This window comes from Emys orbicularis, chromosome 7, assembly GCF_028017835.1.
Source record: "Emys orbicularis isolate rEmyOrb1 chromosome 7, rEmyOrb1.hap1, whole genome shotgun sequence".
Classification (NCBI taxonomy): Eukaryota; Metazoa; Chordata; order Testudines; family Emydidae; genus Emys; species Emys orbicularis.
Window position 1 is genome coordinate 54,617,206 of NC_088689.1, and position 19,763 is coordinate 54,636,968.

Consider the following 19,763-nt stretch of genomic DNA (forward strand, 5'->3'; position numbering starts at 1 on the left):
CTCTTCTCTACTCCCCAAAACCCATAACAGTAAAATTTTACTTTAGCCTTCTGAAACAGAAGAATATCTTTAGGCAACAATCAAGCATGGAAGATTGCCACCCAAAAACTAAAAATCTGAAGCCATGAGTACATGAAAAATGGAATTATAATGGAAATAGTTTTGTACTCTTAAATACAGATTTGGCTTCCAGGTGCCAACTGTAATATTAAAGTTGAAGCAAGGTGATTAAAACAGTGACACATCAATCCGGGGGAGGGGGAGAAAAGACCTCAAAAGAGTGCCAGAATATCCAAGTAATCAAACCATTTATTAACTCAATAGTCTTGTGTGCTTTATAATAATTTTAAGATGGGTTAAATATTGCATACATAACAAATGGGATACGACAAAGGTAATCAATAAGCAGACCATGGGCCAAATCCAGACCACCAGACACTTCTGAACAGATCCTGAAACCTCTTTATTTACCTATTACCATTATTATAATATTTTACTATTTTCTCTAGAGTCTGGATCTTGATAAAGAAATTTGGACTTTGACAAAAAATAACTGACTACCCCAGGATAAGATCTAGAGATACATATACTAACTACAAGACCCTCAACACCACGGTGCTGAATAAAAGAGAAAGTATTACCACTTACCCTCTTTGGCCCACTAAAAATCTTCCTGGTATTTTCCTTAGATTTATCGCCTTGTTTATTTGTGGACTTCTTATTGCTTTCAGGCACACCAGATGAATCCTCTGAAAAATCCAGTAGATCTGTAAAGGTAAATATAATGAAAAGATATTCTAGCAGTCAGCCTCTTTACACAAAATTCTGTTCTTGTACCTAAACTGCTACATTATAAGGTGCTGAAATTATAGATTAGTTAATGACATCCTCAAATTTACAATAATTTTTTGAAACTGCTTGAGACTACAATGCAGCATTTAAACATTTGCCAAAAACCTGATGTTAAGAAGGTTTTAGTTTATACTTGGTTATAGCATGAGAAGTCAAATTTCTACCCAAAAACTGGTTCAAGACCTATACTTGAAAAGGTTAACCGATCTTGAAAGAATTTATACTGTTTCTAACTGGTTTCTAGGATAGCAGAACTAAGTTCTTTATAAAGCTAATATTTCACAAGATAAATGGAAGTTATATTGGAAAAGAAGTGGAATAAATCAAGATGAAAGTCAATATTTTTAAAGTACATTACCATGTAATGGGTAAAGGTTGGAAACAAAAATGTATACTACTGGAAGTCTAACGATTGAGACCATTTCAAGCCCTCAGAGTTCATATACCAAACCTTAAAACTGACAGTGGCCTTTCATATTGACAGCTTTTTTGGCACAGGCAAGTAGCGTATAGTAATCTCACACCTTAGGATCATACAAGTTTATAAGTCAGTCATCAATCTGAATCTTTGTAAATAAATTGCTTTAATTAAATTCATCTTTGTACAAATTTATGTTCATACCTCACTTTTGAGAGGAATGCAAATATTACTCAGAAGTATAGTGGATATACTTTTGGATCTTAACTATTTCTAGTGGCATTCCCACTTAATAGATAGCTTGCTGGAAATAGGTGAGAAAGGTTTGCAGATGGAAGGAACCAGTTGGCAGTGGTCTCAGGGGTTCTCTTTTCAGTATACCCGGACTCTGCTGCCCAGATCCCTCTGGTACTCAAAGTTTTGGTTGTAGATCTCCAACATTAATTCATGTGACCCTGCCTTCTCTTCAAGATGGAGTCGACAGGAGAAAAGAATTTTCATTTGTGTTGCAGGGTCGTAAGCATAAAGGCTTGGAAACTAGTCTGCATGTTCTTTGATTTGGTGCTACTCAGATGTTATCACAGACTTTATTTGGGAAGTGGAGGCAGGAACAGAGAACGCAAAATTAAACTCATGTTGTTTAAATAAAAAAAACTGATCATGGGTTTACTCCTAGTGAGCTACCCATATTTTAGAACTGTAAAACATGTAAGCATGCTGGATCAATTGCTCTATTAAGTTATTTTGGCTTTTCCACACCCACACACCAACAAATATTGAACACTAGGCAATATGTTTTTCACGATACAGGTATCTGAACTCACTATGCCTGTAGAAACCATTAACATTTTCAGATACTTTTTGTTACAATTTGAAAATTGTTAGATTGATACATGCAATAGTATTTGAAACAGTTTTAGACAAGAGCTCAAAATCCTACAGTAATATAATATTCTTTCATTATGGTAAAATAATCCAAAGTCTTAAAATTTAGCAGTAACCCAAGGGAATCAATGTGCCATTAAAAAACAGTACAATTGCCTACCAAGTGACAAATCAATCGTAGCTATAGTAATAGAAACAAAAAAGCAGGCTTGAAGCCTGCAGTGCTGCTGCCGTGGCTGGCTCACTGAGCATGCACTGGGTTTCATGCAGCAGGATTCCATGATAAATTATATATTCTAATGGCATTAATTATGATCAGGGCTTCTTACCTTCTCTGTGAAATTACATAACCAGTAAATGGATCTGAAATTATGTCAATTTCTTAGGTAATCCTACAATCAAACATCAAAAGCAAGCCAAATACTGCCTAATTAGGTCATCTTCAAGATCCAACGCAGCTTCAAACTGCATTTAGTTGAACAGCAAGAAAAACTGACTCCTCTGCATTTCAGATCCCTTGCTCCATTTATCAAAAATCCAGCATATTAGATTTTTATTGGTGATCCATTAAGTGCATTTTGAAATTTGTGATTTTTTTTTTAAACCGGCACTTCAAGATGACTTAATTTGATAGTATTCAGGGAGCCCACCAAGCTAGTGCCTGTCACTGTCAGCAAATAAGGAAACTTTTTCTGATTTTTCCACTAAAAGTTACTGTACATGTATAACACCACTATCTATATTCAAGATCTAAACATGTGCAAGTCATCTTTACCCAGGGTCAATTCTGAAAAAGTCTCATCTTAGAGATTAATTTTAAAAATATTTAGGGTTTTATATATATCAAGATTGAAAGCCCCTCCCCTCCCCCAAAACCTCCAAATATCAAAAACCTAGCCATGAAACAATCTTTGAGAAAGCTGACAATGTTATGAAGGTAAAAGGTCTTGAGGCGATTGGTCACCAATTTATGGAAAGTTCAGTATTTAAAAAATTCCTTAGCACCCACTCAGCAAGCAACAAAAAAATTTAAATTGAACAAATATGCAATAATTTTTATTGCATAAAATAATCTGTTTTAGAGGAAGATGACAAGTTTACAGTAACATTTAGAACAAGGCGATCAGTCAAACAGCTTATTTCCTGAAGTTTCATCTTGATAGAAGGAAGTTTCTTCAAAGCATCTCACGTAGAAACATTTATAATGTATGATTTCAGTGTTATGTAATGTCTATTTTCATAGGCTGTTTCCCTCACACTTCTTTGGAGAACTGTCCCAGGGAAAAATGTGTCTTCCTAAATCCCGTGAAAGTGTGTTTCTTTTACTTTTTTTGGTGGTCTGCAGGACCACTGCAATTGACAAAAATTTCATAAGAAAATTGGGAAACTGGAATATAGGGAAGAGAAAAAAGGATCTATAAAGGGGCACGCTTACAGAATATGGAAAAATAAAAACTAAAAATACTGCTATAGCAGTATTAGAATTTCCAAAACCTAAAATTTTTTCTTTTGTAGGACCTTTGGAAAGATAGAAGAAAATGAATAGAATAGGCATTATTTCCATCGTTTTCCACAGCACACAGAGTTTCATTTTACTCTTAATCTCAGAATCTGAAATGCTCCTTGATTAAGGCCTGCCTATCCTTGTGATTAATTAAAATTCTTCTTGGTTGAGAGACCATTCCCTTTGATTTTCAACCTGTGTAGCCAGTCTGTCCTGGTATTCAGCATTTTCTGTGCACAGCCTTGACAGAATCACATTGTACTTTGGCCACTGAAATATTATTGGTTTTAAACGTAGTGGGGTTTTGGCTCTAGACAATGCAAACAATTTGTTTACTTTCTTGTAGGGGAAGTTAGTTGGGTAGTATCATTGTTTTGCAATTTTGTAGGACTGCAATTTGGAGTGAAAAAGTTTTTCTCCATCCTGATGCTAGACTGCATTTTAATCAGACTATTTTGGGCTGCAACTGAAGAACTGGACACGAGGGAATTCTTAATTGGGAGTCAAAGCGTAGATACAAGATTTCAGGCTTACAGCAACTCTGGAGTGCCTCAGTGTTTGGAAAATGTTGCTATGGAAAAGACTAGGAATTTGGAGCCTGGAAGATTATTATCCCTTTTCGTGTTTTTGCCCTTAGGTGGACCAATTCTTCACATACACAGGTGAACAAGAGTAACATCTGGAAGGGACTTGATTCAGGGAAACATTCTGATTCACTCTGAATCCTTTGTGGACTAATATTGCCTGCTTATAGTCTTTTATCAGATTTCCAGTGGAGTAACTCTAGAAACCTTTAAATTTGTATGACTGGATGTAAGCTTTTTTCTTCCCATCTGTCAACATTTAGAATAAAATGAAAGGAATAGTGCATTTCTGCTTAGCCAGAATGTTATTCTAAGAATATTTTCTAGGGTTCTGTAATTTGGCACAGATTTTTGTTTGAAGTCTTACAAAAAACAATGGGATATATGTTTAGACAGCTCAGGAACCAAGTTGGAGCATGGCAGAAGTGTTGCATGGGTTCTGTAGAAAGCCAGATTCCATTTTTAAATATGCTGTAAACTGAGGTATAAATTCAACACTGCTGTGAACTGAGGGCAGTATTTAAAACTCCCACTAATGCCAATGGGAGTTTTGCACCAAGATGGGGTGGAATAGAACCTTTATGCAGGAAAGGACATTTTTTCCCAGTACCTTATAATTTTATATCAGTGGCAAAGTATGTTCACCGTTAGGGCAGAAACACCAGTGGTCCTATCTTTCTTCCTCTTTCACCTTCCTGTTTATCTCCTTTACATTTTTCCCTCTGCATTTCATTCCCTGTAACAATATTCAGTTCCCATGCCCCCCATTGGGATTCACTCCCATCTGCTTCCCCCATTAAAGCGACCAGAAATGGGAGTGATAAAGCTCACAAAGTAACACTAGACTTTAGAGTTAATATCTTTATGAGATGATGACAGTGCAGCTCACATTTAGTGCTTGAAGGAAAAACTAAACCAAATTCTTGTGAAATTCCAAGGGTTCTGGGATCTTACGTTGTCTCCTGCTGTGGGTTGGAGGGGAAAGATACTCCACGCCCACCCACACTTGCTAAAATGTTTGACATCTCTAGGAGATTATGGCCCGGAAGATTCAAGAAGGAAAAGCCTGACTGCTCTGAGTTCTGGAAAATGTATATAATGTCTTAGGGTCTGCTGGATGCCAAGCTTTGTGAAACGTGTTCGGTCTCAACTGTGCTTCTCAGTCTGTCAAAGTGTCTATTTCTAAGAGAGATGAAATAACATCCCTTGATTATATTCTGTGGATGAGTCCTCCTTTTCAGAGGGCTGTCTAAACAGTAAGGGTGCGTCTGATTGTCCATGTCTTTGGAATATTTCAGCCTATCAGCAAAAAGCTTTAAGCTTGATGAATTTAAACTTGTTCATCAGATGAGGCCATAGACTATCACAAAGACAGCCCGGTTTTCAAAAAATGACTGACACCAGGTAGTGCTCTCCAAATAACACAAACAATAAAACTATTTTTTGTATGTGAGGAAAAGGGAGATGCCAGCTCAGGCACAGAAACTGGGAGCAGAAGCAGGAGCCCTTTGATCTCGAGTAGGAGGATCTAATCAGATTGCTCAAACAATGGAAAAAACAAGCTGTTGATGCTAAGGACCTTCCCTTCCTAATCCCTCAAGTCTCTCTCCCTTATTTCTCAATGTAGCATGAGTCTGGTAGGAGGAAACAGCAAGAAAATTCAAGTTTTTTGGTTCTGAGCTCAAAATTTATGAATCTAGGTTCAACTTTTAAGTCCAGTAGTAACCATTTAAATGGACCTCCTGTGTAGCATAGGCCACAGAATTTTACCCAGAACATTTTGTCTTGAGCCCAATAACTTGCAGCTGAATTAGGGCATCAGTAGAAAGACCTGTGCTTTCCAAGCATGGAGACAGAACAGTGGGAAGATGACATTGTTGCATTATGGTTTACATGCCAAGAGATGCAACCTGTTTTCAGTAGAAAGAGGAATCTTTTCCTCTGGCATGAGATTAAAAGGAAGATAAACCATTTTTTTGATAACTATGGAGCAGTAGGCACCTATGACAGACAAGCAGAAGCTAAACTCCTACATTTTTGAACTAGTGAGTACTGTAATTCAAGAGACTAAGAACTTTAAGGATATCATAATTAGGTTACAATTTAAAATTAAGTAGATTTAAACTTAAAATCTTATCAAATCCAGAAGAATATTGCTTACCTGCATTAGTGCTCAATTGGGTGTCCTGGGAAAAATTCTCATTGCCATCAGAACTAGACTGAAATGAGGAAGATGGTGCTGTTCTATTTCGTTTTTTGTTAGGTTTCCTTTCTGCTAACTGCCAGTCATCTTCATCATCATCACTTTCACTCAAGTCATCAAACCCAAAGTATTTAATTTTATAATTGGAGCTTCCAGAGCCTCCTTCATCTCCCCCACCCTCATCATGGTCTTCAAACCCAAAAAACTCCAGTTTAACGTCCTTTTTGGATTTTGTATTGCTAGGTCGAAACCTGGTTGTAGTCTTGGTAGTAGCAATGTCTGCTTTCTTTCTTAGACGTCCAGCCTCTCCCAAGTCAGTAGGAGCTGCTGTAGTGAATTCATCAATACGTTCCATTGTATCCTGTATGGTAACATTACAAACTGACAAGCAAGATGGATGGAGAACAGTGTAGTCTCTAGTACGCCCAACTGTCCCTCTAAAACTGGTCCCACTACTCAAAACAGCTTTTCTTGCTGGGTTCAGACCATCATTATTTGATTCATTATTTGCTTTGGATAAAGATTGACTACTGCCATCCATTAGCTTATCAAAATTTGTTGCCCCCTGTTTTGTTTTGTTGGATCTACAATATGTCCTACAGTTGCTTGGCCTAAGAACAGTTTGCACAAGTTCTTCACTAATGGCTTCCTTTGGATTTTCCATATCTTCTTTATCAAACTCTTCATCCTTGTTCTTAATATCTGAGAAATGTTCACTATCAAAATCTAACATATACTCTCCAGTTGTGGAGTCTTCAACTTCATCCTCCCATTCATACAAATGAGTTCTTAATGGCCCCTTAGTCTGAGATATATCTGATAGAGAGTCTGAGCTTTTCCCAATACGGGAGTCCCAAGAGTCAAGTAAGTCCTTGGTTTCTATGTTGTACCCAGAAACGTCTGTGGTTTCAGCATTGGTTTCATTACTGTCTTCGGCATTCTTGTAGATGAAGTGACTGTTCTTATTATCTTCACTAAAATTCTGTATTTTATCTACAAAAAAGAGAAATTATTAATAAATAAGGAATACAAATAGAGCCATGTTATAACCATCAACTTCAAGACACAAAGCCGAACTGTGACTCATCTCAGTGTAACAGAGGGAATTCTCAATGCTCACTGGCACACAAAAAAAGTAATAGTCTCAATGAAATTATCCAAAAATTATTGATTTGTAAGAACCTAAAGCAAACTTAAGATTTAGAAAATATTTCAGAACTTAAACATATATACAAACTTTTCCATTTTTGTGCAGCAAAATACTTTCCCCATGACACTGATCTAATGAGTAGTTTCCTAATAGAATAATTTTGCCAACTTCAAGGTTAGCTCTCTGCATAAGGCTCTTGTAATTAAACAGAAAGTTTAAAAATCCTCTTTGTAACTACTCAACCATTTATACAACCTAAAGGAAAAAAGAAGGAAAATCAGTAATAAATCAAGTTAAACACAGTTAACGATGAATGCTCAATCTCTTTTTAAATTAAACTAAATTAAAACATTAGAAACAGAATTTCATTTACAGTAGAACCTCAGAATTACAAACTGACGAGTCAACCACACACCTCATTTGGAACCAGAAGTACACAATCAGGGAGCACCAGAGACAAAAAAGGCAAATACAGTTCAGTACTGTATTAAACAAACTACTAAAAAAATAAAATAAAGGGAAAGCAGCATTTTTCTTCTGCATATTAAAGTTTCAAAGCTGTATTAAGTCAATGTTCAATTGTAAACTTTTGAAAGAACAACCATCATGTTTTGTTCAGAGTTATGAACAGCCTCCATTCCAGAGATGTTTGTACCTGAGGTTCTACTGTAGAATCAACTTAGTTGTGCACCTGAACATGTTTCTATACATACACCACTGAAATATTTTATGAAGATAAATACACTGCTCTACAGCCAAAATGCTTCTGAAATAAATGTAGTCAAACTTTACTAATTCTGGGTCACTGAGAACGAAAATGATGCTTACAATTGTTGATTGGCTCTAGTTTTCAAGATATGCGATTGGGTCAGTATATACGACCTTTGACTTGGGAATGGCGGAGGATAAGTGAGTTATAAAGGGAAGGGATCTCAATTTAAACTAGAAATGACTAAAATACATCTTTGACTGGATCTATGAATAAATCTATGACTGGCTTTGGACAGTACTTGATTTTAGGCAAAACAATGAATGATGCAATCTGAAGCTGGTATTGCGTCATACATGATACAAATTGCATCATGTTATTCCTAGAAGTCATGGATGATGCAATCATAACGAAGCTTACATCACTCTGCTGAACAAATTGCCGTATATCAGCTCTAGAAATCATACAGTGTCGTGCTCTCTTATTTGTCAGTGTTTGATTTTGCAAAGGGACACATTTCTGTTTAGCCAAAGTGAGCAGAGATGCCTCGTACTTGTGTGAACAGTGCAGATAACTTCTGCTATGTTTGTGGTGAAGTGACTTTTGCATCACAAAAGCGCAGTATAACCACTATAGTTAAGAAAGCCTATCACCTTTATTTTGGCTGCAAAATTGGAGATCAGGACAAGAGGTGGGCCCCACACATATGCTGCAACACTTGTGCAACAAATCTTCGCCAGTGGTTGAACAGGAAAAGGAAATCTATGCCTTTTGCAGTGCCAATGATTTGGAGAGAGCCAACAGCTCATACCAGCAATTGTTACTTCTGCATGGTGCCTCCAGTTGGGAAAGGTGTGTCAAAGAAGAAAAAGTGGACTGTGGATTATCCAAACATTCTATCAGCTTATACGCCCAGTACCCCAGGGAGAAGGGCTGCCGGTTCCAGATACACCAGAATCATTCTCACTTGAGTCAGACGAGGAAGAGGATGAAACTTCTGGTCCTGAACCATCAATGTCACAGGACCCACATTTTCTCCCATCCTCCTCCTCTGAACCACACCTCATAACACAAGGTGAACTGAATGACCTTGTCAGGGATTTGGAACTACCCAAGAGTAAGGCAGAGCTGTTGGGCTCCAGACTACAGCAGTGGAATCTCCTGGCAGGTGATGTTAGGGTTTCCATGTTCCGTGACCGTCAAAAGGATCTTGTCCCATTCTTCTTCATGGAAGGTGATCTTGTAGCCTGCAACATCATCGATGGTGTGATGGCAGCCCTCAACATCGTTCACGATCCAGATGAGTGGAGACTGTTCATTGATTCATCGAAGACGAGTCTTAAAGCTCTTTTACTGCATAATGGCAATGTTTTGCCATCAATTCCAGTTGGTCATGCAGTCCATATGAAGGAAACCTATGACAACATGAAACAACTTTTGAGGTGCATAAACTATGACCAACATCAGTGGCAGCTTTGTGGCGATTTGAAGGTTGTTGCTCTCTTGCTTGGTCTGCAGACTGGATACACAAAGTACTGCTGTTTTCTCTGCAAATGGGATAGTCGTGCAAGAGATTCCCACTACATCAAGAAAGATTGGCCACTCCGACAGTCATTGGAGCCTGGGAGGAAAAGTGTTCAGCATCCACCACTTGTTGAATCAAGGAAGATTTTGTTACCACCCTTACACATCAAGCTGGGTCTGATGAAGAACTTTGTCAAGGCCATTGACAAAACACAAGCAGCTTTCAAGTACCTCCGTGGAAAATTTCCAAGGTTAAGTGAAGCTAAGATAAAGGAAGGTGTCTTTGTTGCTCCTCAGATTCGTGAACTTCTTCGAGATGATGCATTTGACCATGCACTGCGTGGCAAGGAAAAGACGGCATGGAAAGCCTTCCAGTTAGTGGCAATAAATTTTCTCGGAAACAACAAGGCAGACAACTACAGGTTGTTGGTGGAAAACCTCCTCAAGGCATACAAAAGCCTTGGTTGCAACATGTCACTAAAGATACATTTTTTGCACTCTCATCTAGATTTTTTTCCACCGAACTGCGGAGCAGTGAGCAACGAGCACGGCGAGCGATTTCACCAGGACATTGCAACAATGGAGAAACGCTATCAGGGCAAATGGAGCCCATCAATGCTTGCAGGCTATTGCTGGACAGTGACAAGAGATGCTCCATTTAATGAATACAAGAGACAAGCCAAGAAGCGCTGAGTAGACACTGAATAGGACTAAACTATGTACATAATCGTTTTTTGCCTTTTGTTTCATAATAAATTTTATTTATATAACCCTTTTGCTGATTTTTAAAGTGTTACATAAACAGGACAGGTGAAATATCATGTAAAGCAACCATAAAGCAACCATAAACACATGAAAAGACCTAGGTTTACAATTTATGATTAAAACTCTACTATCTACACAAAATAGATATACATATACATAGACATAAAATGTAAAAACTTAAATATCTTAGAAACAGTAGCCAATCAGTTGTTTTAATTGTCATATTTGAATTCAGCACATCAAAATACATAATAAATAGCACATTTTATCTCTGAAGCAGACGACTTCTCAAAAATTGTAGACCAGTGTATTAAATCTGCTCAAATTAAAGCTATAAGGAATCTACAGTTTGATGTACGTGGAGCTTTCTTTGGACTTCAGGCTTTCCAATGACAAACACAGATGTAGTAAAGGTAGGGTCAACCTTATATCTTCATACACTGCTTCCAACCACTCATCTTCAGCTTCTCTTGCCCTTCATACCTCCTTTGTAAAATATAGTCAACTAAAAAGTAATTTTTCATTTCTCTATGGTTTCAATGATATTTGCAGTATAAGATTAAGAATAAGGTATTTTCTAGAAAGATTTGTTCTTAATTCTCAGGTTATTAATGAACTCTGATGCTCTTGACAGATAAGTGTGTCAAAGTTTCTGGCTGTTCTGTGGGAAGGGAAGGGTTGTTTTAAGTGAAACCTTAACTTTGGTTTTACAGGTTTTCCAAAGCTGAATTTTTCAAGGTGGTTTTCCAAGGAAAAAAAGCACTAAATCTGCTCAACCTTACTTCAACTTTAAAGTAAGTTGCTTGAGAAATTCATTTTTCTTTTAAGTATTAGAATCGATCAGTGAGAGAAAACCTCCTAGTCCTTACCTAGATGGTCTAGACCAGCATTTCTTGAACTGGGGTCTGTGGATCCCTGGGGGTCCCTGAAGGTACTTCAGGGGGTCCATGGGCCCCGCTGATCAACTCCTCCCCCTCCCTATATGTTCCGGAGGCTACTGAAGCCAAACCGGGAGATTTTTAGCCACAAAAAGTCCAGCGGTGCAGTGGGGCTAAGGCAGGCTCTCTACCTGCCCTTGCTCTGCTCCACCCCCGGAAGCAACCGGCACATCCCTGCGGCTCCTTAGGGGGGAAGGGAGGCAGGGGGTCTCTGCACGCTGTCCCCGCCCCAGTGCCAACTCTGCGGCCAATGGGAGCTGCGGGGGTGGTGCCTGCTGGAAGGGGCAGCAATTGGAGACCCCCGACCCTTCCGCTCAGGAGCCGCTGCCAGAGAGATGTGCCAGTGGCTTCCGGGAGCCACCCAAGATAAGCACATCCCAGCCGGAGCCTGCAGCCCCTCCCACACTCCAATCCCCTGCCCTAGCCCAGAGCCCACACCCAAACTCCCTCCCAGAGCATGCACCCCCTCCTGCACCCAAATTCCCTCCCAGAGCCCACACCCCCTCCTGAACCCAAACTCCCTCCGAGTCCTCACCCTATACCCCAACCGCCTACCCCAGCCTGGTAAAAGTAAGTGAGGGTGGGGGAGAGTGAGTGACGGAGGAAGGGGGGATTCAGTGAGCGGAAAGAGGTGTGGTAGGGACAGGGCCTTGGGGGAAGGGGTGGAGTGGGGGTGGGGCCTGGGGCTGAGCAGAGGGGCTTGGGGGTCCCTGAAAATTTTAAAATCAAAATGGGGGTCCTCATGTTGCTAAAGTTTGAGAACCGCTGGTCTAGACCACATAGTCGTGTAAAGTTAAAAAGTTTGCATTTTGTAAATTAGAAACAAAGAAAATATTTATGACAAGCAGACAAAGGGGTAGCTTATAAAATAGGTAGGAATTAGTACATTACTTAGATTACATATTTGTAATAAGTACTGAAAAATCTTCAGATGTAAATTTCAAAGATGGTGGTCCTCAACCAAACACATTCTTTCCTCTAGCCATACAAAACTAGGGACTCTTAGTGTGAGCTTTGTGGCTGACTTTAGTTGTCCTACTACAAGTAGGGATGTAAAAGTTTAACCGGTTAATCGATTAACCAATAAGCACCCCTATTTCATAGATTCATAGATTCTAGGACTGGAAGGGACCTCGAGAGGTCATCCAGTCCAGTCCCCTGCCCCCGTGTCAGGACCAAATACTGTCTAGACCATCCCGGATAGACATTTATCTAACCTACTCTTAAATATCTTCAGAGATGGAGATTCCACAACCTCCCTAGGCAGTTTATTCCAACATTTAACCACCCTGACAGTTAGGAACTTTTTCTTAATGTCCAACCTAAACCTCCCTTGCTGCAGTTTAAGCCCATTGCTTCTTGTTCTATCCTTAGAGGCTAAGGTGAACAAGTTTTCTCCCTCCTCCTTTTGACACCCTTTTAGATACCTGAAAACTGCTATTATGTCCCCTCTCAGTCTTCTCTTTTCCAAACTAAACAAACCCAATTCTTTCAGCCTTCCTTCATAGGTCATGTTCTCAAGACCTTTAATCATTCTTGTTTCTCTTCTCTGGACCCTCTCCAATTTCTCCACATCTTTCTTGAAATGCGGTGCCCAGAACTGGACACAATACTCCAGTTGAGGCTTAACCAGCGCAGAGTAGAGCGGAAGAATGACTTCTTGTGTCTTGCTCACAACACACCTGTTAATGCATCCCAGAATCACGTTTGCTTTTTTTGCAACAGCATCACACTGTTGACTCATATTTAGCTTGTGGTCCACTATAACCCCTAGATCCCTTTCTGCCGTACTCCTTCCTAGACAGTCTCTTCCCATTCTGTATGTGTGAAACTGATTGTTCCTTCCTAAGTGGAGCACTTTGCATTTGTCTTTGTTAAACTTCATCCTGTTTACCTCAGACCATTTCTCCAATTTGTCCAGATCATTTTGAATTATGACCCTGTCCTCCAAAGCAGTTGCAATCCCTCCCAGTTTGGTATCATCTGCCAACTTAATAAGCGTACTTTCTATGCCAATATCTAAGTCGTTGATGAAGATATTGAACAGAGCCGGTCCCAAAACAGACCCCTGCGGAACCCCACTTGTTATGCCTTTCCAGCAGGATTGGGAACCATTAATAACTACTCTGAGTACGGTTATCCAGCCAGTTATGCACCCACCTTATAGTAGCCCCATCTAAATTGTATTTGCCTAGTTTGTCGATAAGAATATCATGTGAGACCGTATCAAATGCCTTACTAAAGTCTAGGTATACCACATCCGCCACTTCTCCCTTATCCACAAGACTCGTTATCCTATCACAGAAAGCTATCATATTGGTTTGACACGATTTGTTCTTTACAAATCCATGCTGGCTGTTCCCTATCACCTTACCACCTTCCAAGTGTTTGCAGATGATTTCCTTAATTACTTGCTCCATTATCTTCCCTGGCACAGAAGTTAAACTAACTGGTCTGTAGTTTCCTGGGTCGTTTTTATTTCCCTTTTTATAGATGGGCACTATATTTGCCCTTTTCCAGTCTTCTGGAATCTCTCCCGTCTCCCATGATTTTCCAAAGATAATAGCTAGAGGCTCAGATACCTCCTCTATTAGATCCTTGAGTATTCTAGGATGCATTTCATCAGGCCCTGGTGACTTGCAGGCATCTAACTTTTCTAAGTGATTTTTAACTTGTTCTTTTTTTATTTTAACTGCTAAACCTACCCCCTTCACATTAGCATTCACTATGTTAAAGTAATTCCTTCAGACTTCTCGGTGAAGACCGAAACAAAGAAGTCATTAAGCATCTCTGCCATTTCCAAGTTTCCTGTTACTGTATTTACCCTCCTGACTGAGCAGTAGGCCTATACTGTCCTTAGTCTTCCTCTTGCTTCTAATGTATTGATAAAAAGTCTTCTGGTTTCCCTTTATTCCCGTAGCCAGTTTGAGCTCATTTTGTGCCTTTGCCTTTCTAATCTTGCCCCTGCATTCCTGTGTTGTTTGCCTATATTCATCCTTTGTAATCTGTCCTAGTTTCCATTTTTTAATATGACTCCTTTTTATTTTTTACATCATGCAAGATCTTGTGGTTAAGCCAAGGAGGTCTTTTGCCACATTTCCTATCTTTCCTACTCAGCGGAATAGCTTGCTTTTGGGCCCTTAATAGTGTCCCTTTGAAAAACTGCCAACTCTCCTCAGTTGTTTTCCCCCCCAGTTTTGATTCCCATGGGACCTTACCTATCAGCTCTCTGAGCTTACCAAATTCCGCCTTCCTGAAATCCATTGTCTCTATTAAACTATTCATATAATATTAATATAAAAATATATTATCTATATTAAACATTTAACGGCGTAACCGATAAAATTTTAATCAGTTATACGGTTACTTTTTTTAATCACTATTTACATCCCCTAACTACAAGGAGTAAAACCTCAGAGATAACCAAGAACAAAACAGGGCTTTAAACAATCATCCCTAACACTTCGAATTGTACCAGAAATAATCTGGAAGTCATGTGCTACACAAGCACTGCTTGATAAAATACCACTAACCAGCTACTGTCTCAAATTTTAGTACGTTCATTACAGTTAAACACAGTAACTTCTCCCTCTTCTGGGATTTTACGTACAAGGTTTTTTAGTTTTTAGCAGAACTTTTACAGTTCACTGTAATCACTTAGATTTTCTTGAACGTGAAGAGAAATGCTAGACTTCCTTGCCACTTGTTCTGGTACCACTGGACTACAGTGAAATTTCCTCTTCCTCTAGAGAAGCAGTGCTTTCTACAGTAGACATAATATATTTTCCTTCTACAGTAGAACCTCAAAGATACTAACACCAGAGTTATGGAGTGACCAGTCAATAAGACACCACGTGAAACTGGAAATAACCAATCAGGCAGCAGTGGAGACAAAAAAGGGAAAATACTATTCTGTGCCTGTATTGAATCTTAAAGGTAGACACATCTGGGCTGCCTGGCCCCACCCCCACGCATAGGGCACCCACTTACAGCTAAGAAGTGAAGTTGCTGAGATTCACAGGCAAAACTGTGAGCCCCCACTGCCAGCCCAAGGCAGCCGGAGCAGCACTGAGGTCTGCACTGCTTTCCTGTAAGCCATGGGTGCTGTTTTCAGACACACCCCGGCTGGTGGGAGGGCGCTGTTTTCACCCCCAACCCCACCAGAAGAGGGCCGCACTGTTTCCCCTACCACCTCCTCGTTCCCTTGCCGGGAGAGGGACACAAGCTTGCCCAGCCAGGAAAGCCGCCACCTGCAAGAAAGCTGCCTAGCTATCCCTGGAACCTGACCTGGAGTGTGAACTGCTGGAGACGGAGTTGCGTTTTGTTCAGAGTTATGAACATTTCGGAATTATGTACAAGCTCCATTCCTGAGGTGTGTCACTCTGAGGTTCTACTGTACTTTCCAGATAGGCCTCAGATTTCAGAGCCTCAGCTCTCAAGATGGAGCCTCCTCCACCCTAATATTAATTAAAAAGGAATTCCTCAAAATGATTTTCTTGCAAGTGGCTCCTCACATTGGTCCACCAGAGCCTGGCCTTGATACCATCCAAACTGCTGCAAAGACAATTTTTCCCCACACTACTGAAAAGGCAGAGAGCCACTGCAATTATATTCAGACAGTTCTGTATTATTGCATTTTAACTTATGGGATAGGCACTGCCAGCTATATTGTGCCACCTGTAATTAAGGTTCCTCAACACTTCCCATTAGAAGACCTTGTTTTCAGTTTACTCATGGGGGGAACTCTGCACCATTGTGCACATGCAGCATTCATGTTCCCTGCAGATTACTTTGCTTCCCCGCAGAAAAATGACTTCTGACAAGGAAGCAAAGGGAAGCCGGAAAAGCGTTCAAATGCTCCCCAGCAGTGTAGCACACCTATGGCGGACGGCAGAGAGGTGAACCACCCTGATGAGCCCCGTCTACTCCCACTCTACCACGTGCCATTCACCCAGCACCCAGAGCCTTCCAATGAGCCCCAGACATCCAGACTTCCCCTGCTGAGCCCCAACCACCTTCACCTGGATCCCCCTGCAGTAAGAACCCCCTCAATAAGCCCCTGCGCATCCAGATTCCCCATGCACCCATAACCCCCACCAAGCTGCCTGCACCCAGATTACCTCCCACAAAACCCTCTGACTCCGTACCTGTATCCCCGCACCCTAAGCCTCTCCACACTTGGATCCTGCCAAGCTGAGCCTGCCTGCTCGACTCCTGGATAAGGGGCCAGGGCTGGGCGTGCGCGTGACACTCTGACCTCTTGCTTGCTATCTTGGTTGGCCTGGCGTGGAGGGGCAAGGTCCCGGGGTGTTTTTGGGGAGATCTAGCCCTTGCACTGTGTCAGAGTTGGGTGCAGCCTCTCTGCCAAGTCCGTGTCTGGAGGAGGGTCTGAAGGGTGCTCCCCACTGCCACGCTGGAGCCTCCACATTTATTTATTGACAAAATATGCTAAAATTTGCAGAATTTTAAAATACTGTGTACAGCATTTTAAAAATTCTGTTTTTTTTTTGTTTTGTTTTGTTTTTTTTGTTTTTTTTTATTTCGTGGCGCAGAATTCCCTCAGGAGTATCAGTTGCTCCTAACTTTGCCAAATTTTAGCCATTCAAGCTGAAATTTCCAAGGGTGGGGGAATGCCCCACTCTGAATATTTCTGAAAGTTTTGGCAAATAATTCAGACGTGAAAGATGAGATTAGCAGCATATACATGGCTTTGCCCATGTTAAAAAAATAGGTATAGCCGTTTTGTTCAGAAACTGTAGTACCTTCATGCTTTTGGACAAGGACTTGAAATCTGACGAGGGAGTCACTCTGGAGTCAAGGAGTACATTTTGTTATTCTCATAACTGCCCAAATAATGATCTGGGGGTGGGGGGGGAGAGAAGAGGAGGTGATATATGCTTAGTAGAAACTTGATAAGAGTTTGGAAGCAAAACTCTAAAGTCCATCTGCAATGACCACACAGCTCTTGCGTGCCAATCAGATTACACAAGCATCACCACCAGAGTGACTGGGCATATTATATACTGGCGATACACAGGCTGAGCAGGATTTTCCTCGCAACTGCTCCTCCCAACTATGGGCCACTGTGGCACCAGACACAGGAAGTAAGGGCAAGGAGACTCTCACCTGGGCTCTCAATGCTTTCCCTACTAGTGCCCATACAACAAGGAGGCAGAAGAAGCCTGATTTGAATGCCAAGAGGACAAGAGCTGGGCCTGAGGGAAGATGGGGATTGTGGGTGAACAGTGCTGGTGGGAGTATGTTGGGATAATGAGCTTAGGGCCAGAAGTAGAGAAGACTGATCAGATGAGAAACAGAAGGGAACGGGGTAGAGAACCAGGTTAGACTGGAGGGGATGAGAGCACAAAGGTCTGGAACAGAACTCAAGATCTCACTATTCCTCTGCTGTCAGCAAATATCTATGTAACCCACTAGCAAAGTATCTCTCTCACCCCCTTCTTGTGCTGGTTCAATTTACAATTGCTATCAATGACTCCATTAGCACAATAGGCAGAGGTCTCTGTGGTGGATCCTAAGGTTCCACACCCGCTGATGACCCAGCTGCATGTCAATATGTTTTTACACCATGAAATTTGCTATTTCAGTTTGCTTTTTCAAAAGGCTAGGATAGTATATACAAAATCTATATTAAAAGAATACTAAGGTCACAAAGTCAAGCATTCAAAAATTAAGAAATGCCAGAATTAAGGTTGCCGTGCAACTTGTGACCCTAGGCTCTGATCTAAAGAAGTGCTGAGCACTCACTGCTACAACTGTCTGGAAAGCAGTGCTTTGAACATTAAAAAAAAGCAATAGCATGCTAAATACTCTGAAAAAAAATATCATGTCCTAGTTTCAAATTGGTGGAAACTTGACTTGAGTCTTTGTGCCTCAGATCCTCATTGTAAAGTGGCAATATCACCTCATCAAACTTGAGTGTAGTGGAAATAATTTAATGTTTGTGAAGCACTTGGTCATTACAGTAATGAGTGCCTCAGAAAAGCCTATGAGAAAAATCAATTGTTCTGTATTCAGAGGAGGCTTGAGTGGTGTGCAGTCTGTAAAAGCATAGAAAAAATATGTAATTATGTTAATTAAATACCATAATAATCCATACATATACAAGGGCTGAATTATGGTTGCACAAGCAACTTTAATTCTGGCATTTTCTAACTTTCCAGTGCTTGCTTTGCAACCTTAACATTCTCTCAATTTAGCAGTATGTGTATATATATAATCTATGATAAACTCAAAAGAAATAAATGAAGTGCTTGGAATTAGCAAGTCTTGTCTAAAAAAACTGATATTTAACATAACCCTGATTTAGTCCTCATCCACATTTGTGGGATAATATTGTATCCCATGAGCATGCATGTTGCTGTGTCTCATGAACTAGTGGCCCTCAACCATGCTATTTTGGGACATAATAATGTAGGCCCAGGTACACAGTTGGCCAAAAAAAAAAATCTAATTTAGCCTAAAAACCCTTTTTCCCCCTGTATCAAAAAAGTGTGTGTGATTCAAATGAACCCCAAATATCTTCTGTTATTCTGTATTTTTAGCAATTCTATGTACACATTTACTGCTAGTGAGTGTATCTTGTATTGTAATAGTTAGCATATGCTAAACTGACAAATTGCAGTGACAGTGGCTGCTACATAAAGCAAGGCAGAAGGTACTCCAGAGAGGTTGATCCTTTGAAGTCTGGTCCTGTTAGGTATGAACACAACTGGTTTTATTGGCCTAACATTCTTGAGGGGATTTTCTGTCTAAGTATTATGCTCCAAACATTGCAGACTCAAGAGGCACTTGAAGGGATTTTGTGTGTTGTGCAATTGGCGAACAGGCACAATATTCTGCTTCTGACCTTATAAAAGTGATTTGCAACTCTCAAAGCACGTCACTGTATGCTGAAAATATATTAGATGATAGTGACTTTGTGCCAGATCATGTCAAGAGGTGCTCTGAGAAGGAGGACTATAATTCCATTGATCGTTCATCAAGTTTGTCTTCAGACAATGAGGCGTCCATGTTTAGCCCTGGTAAAGGACTGGAAGAACCATAGCTGGGAATAACTTCACCAGTATTCAGCTTGCTGAAGATTTACTCAACGAAAGTTTGTTCCAGCATAGGTTAATCCAACAAAAAAGCCAGATATACCCAATAAGATGCAACCTCATCACAGCAGAGAGAAAAACTCAGTGTTTGGTTTTTCTGGGCCACTCATTCTG

At 40.3% G+C, this 19,763-nt stretch overlaps 1 protein-coding gene across 1 annotated transcript in view; it reads right to left on the bottom strand.

Annotated features, from left to right (window-relative positions):
- Positions 1-19,763, bottom strand: part of WAPL (WAPL cohesin release factor) — a 120,263-nt gene that overhangs the window by 55,170 nt on the left and 45,330 nt on the right. The window contains exons 3-4 of the mRNA XM_065407708.1: positions 6,405-7,439; positions 649-767 (exon numbers count right to left, since the gene is read on the bottom strand). Of these exons, the coding sequence (XP_065263780.1) occupies positions 649-767; positions 6,405-7,439 (1,154 nt within the window). The remainder of the gene's footprint in view (positions 1-648; positions 768-6,404; positions 7,440-19,763) is intronic.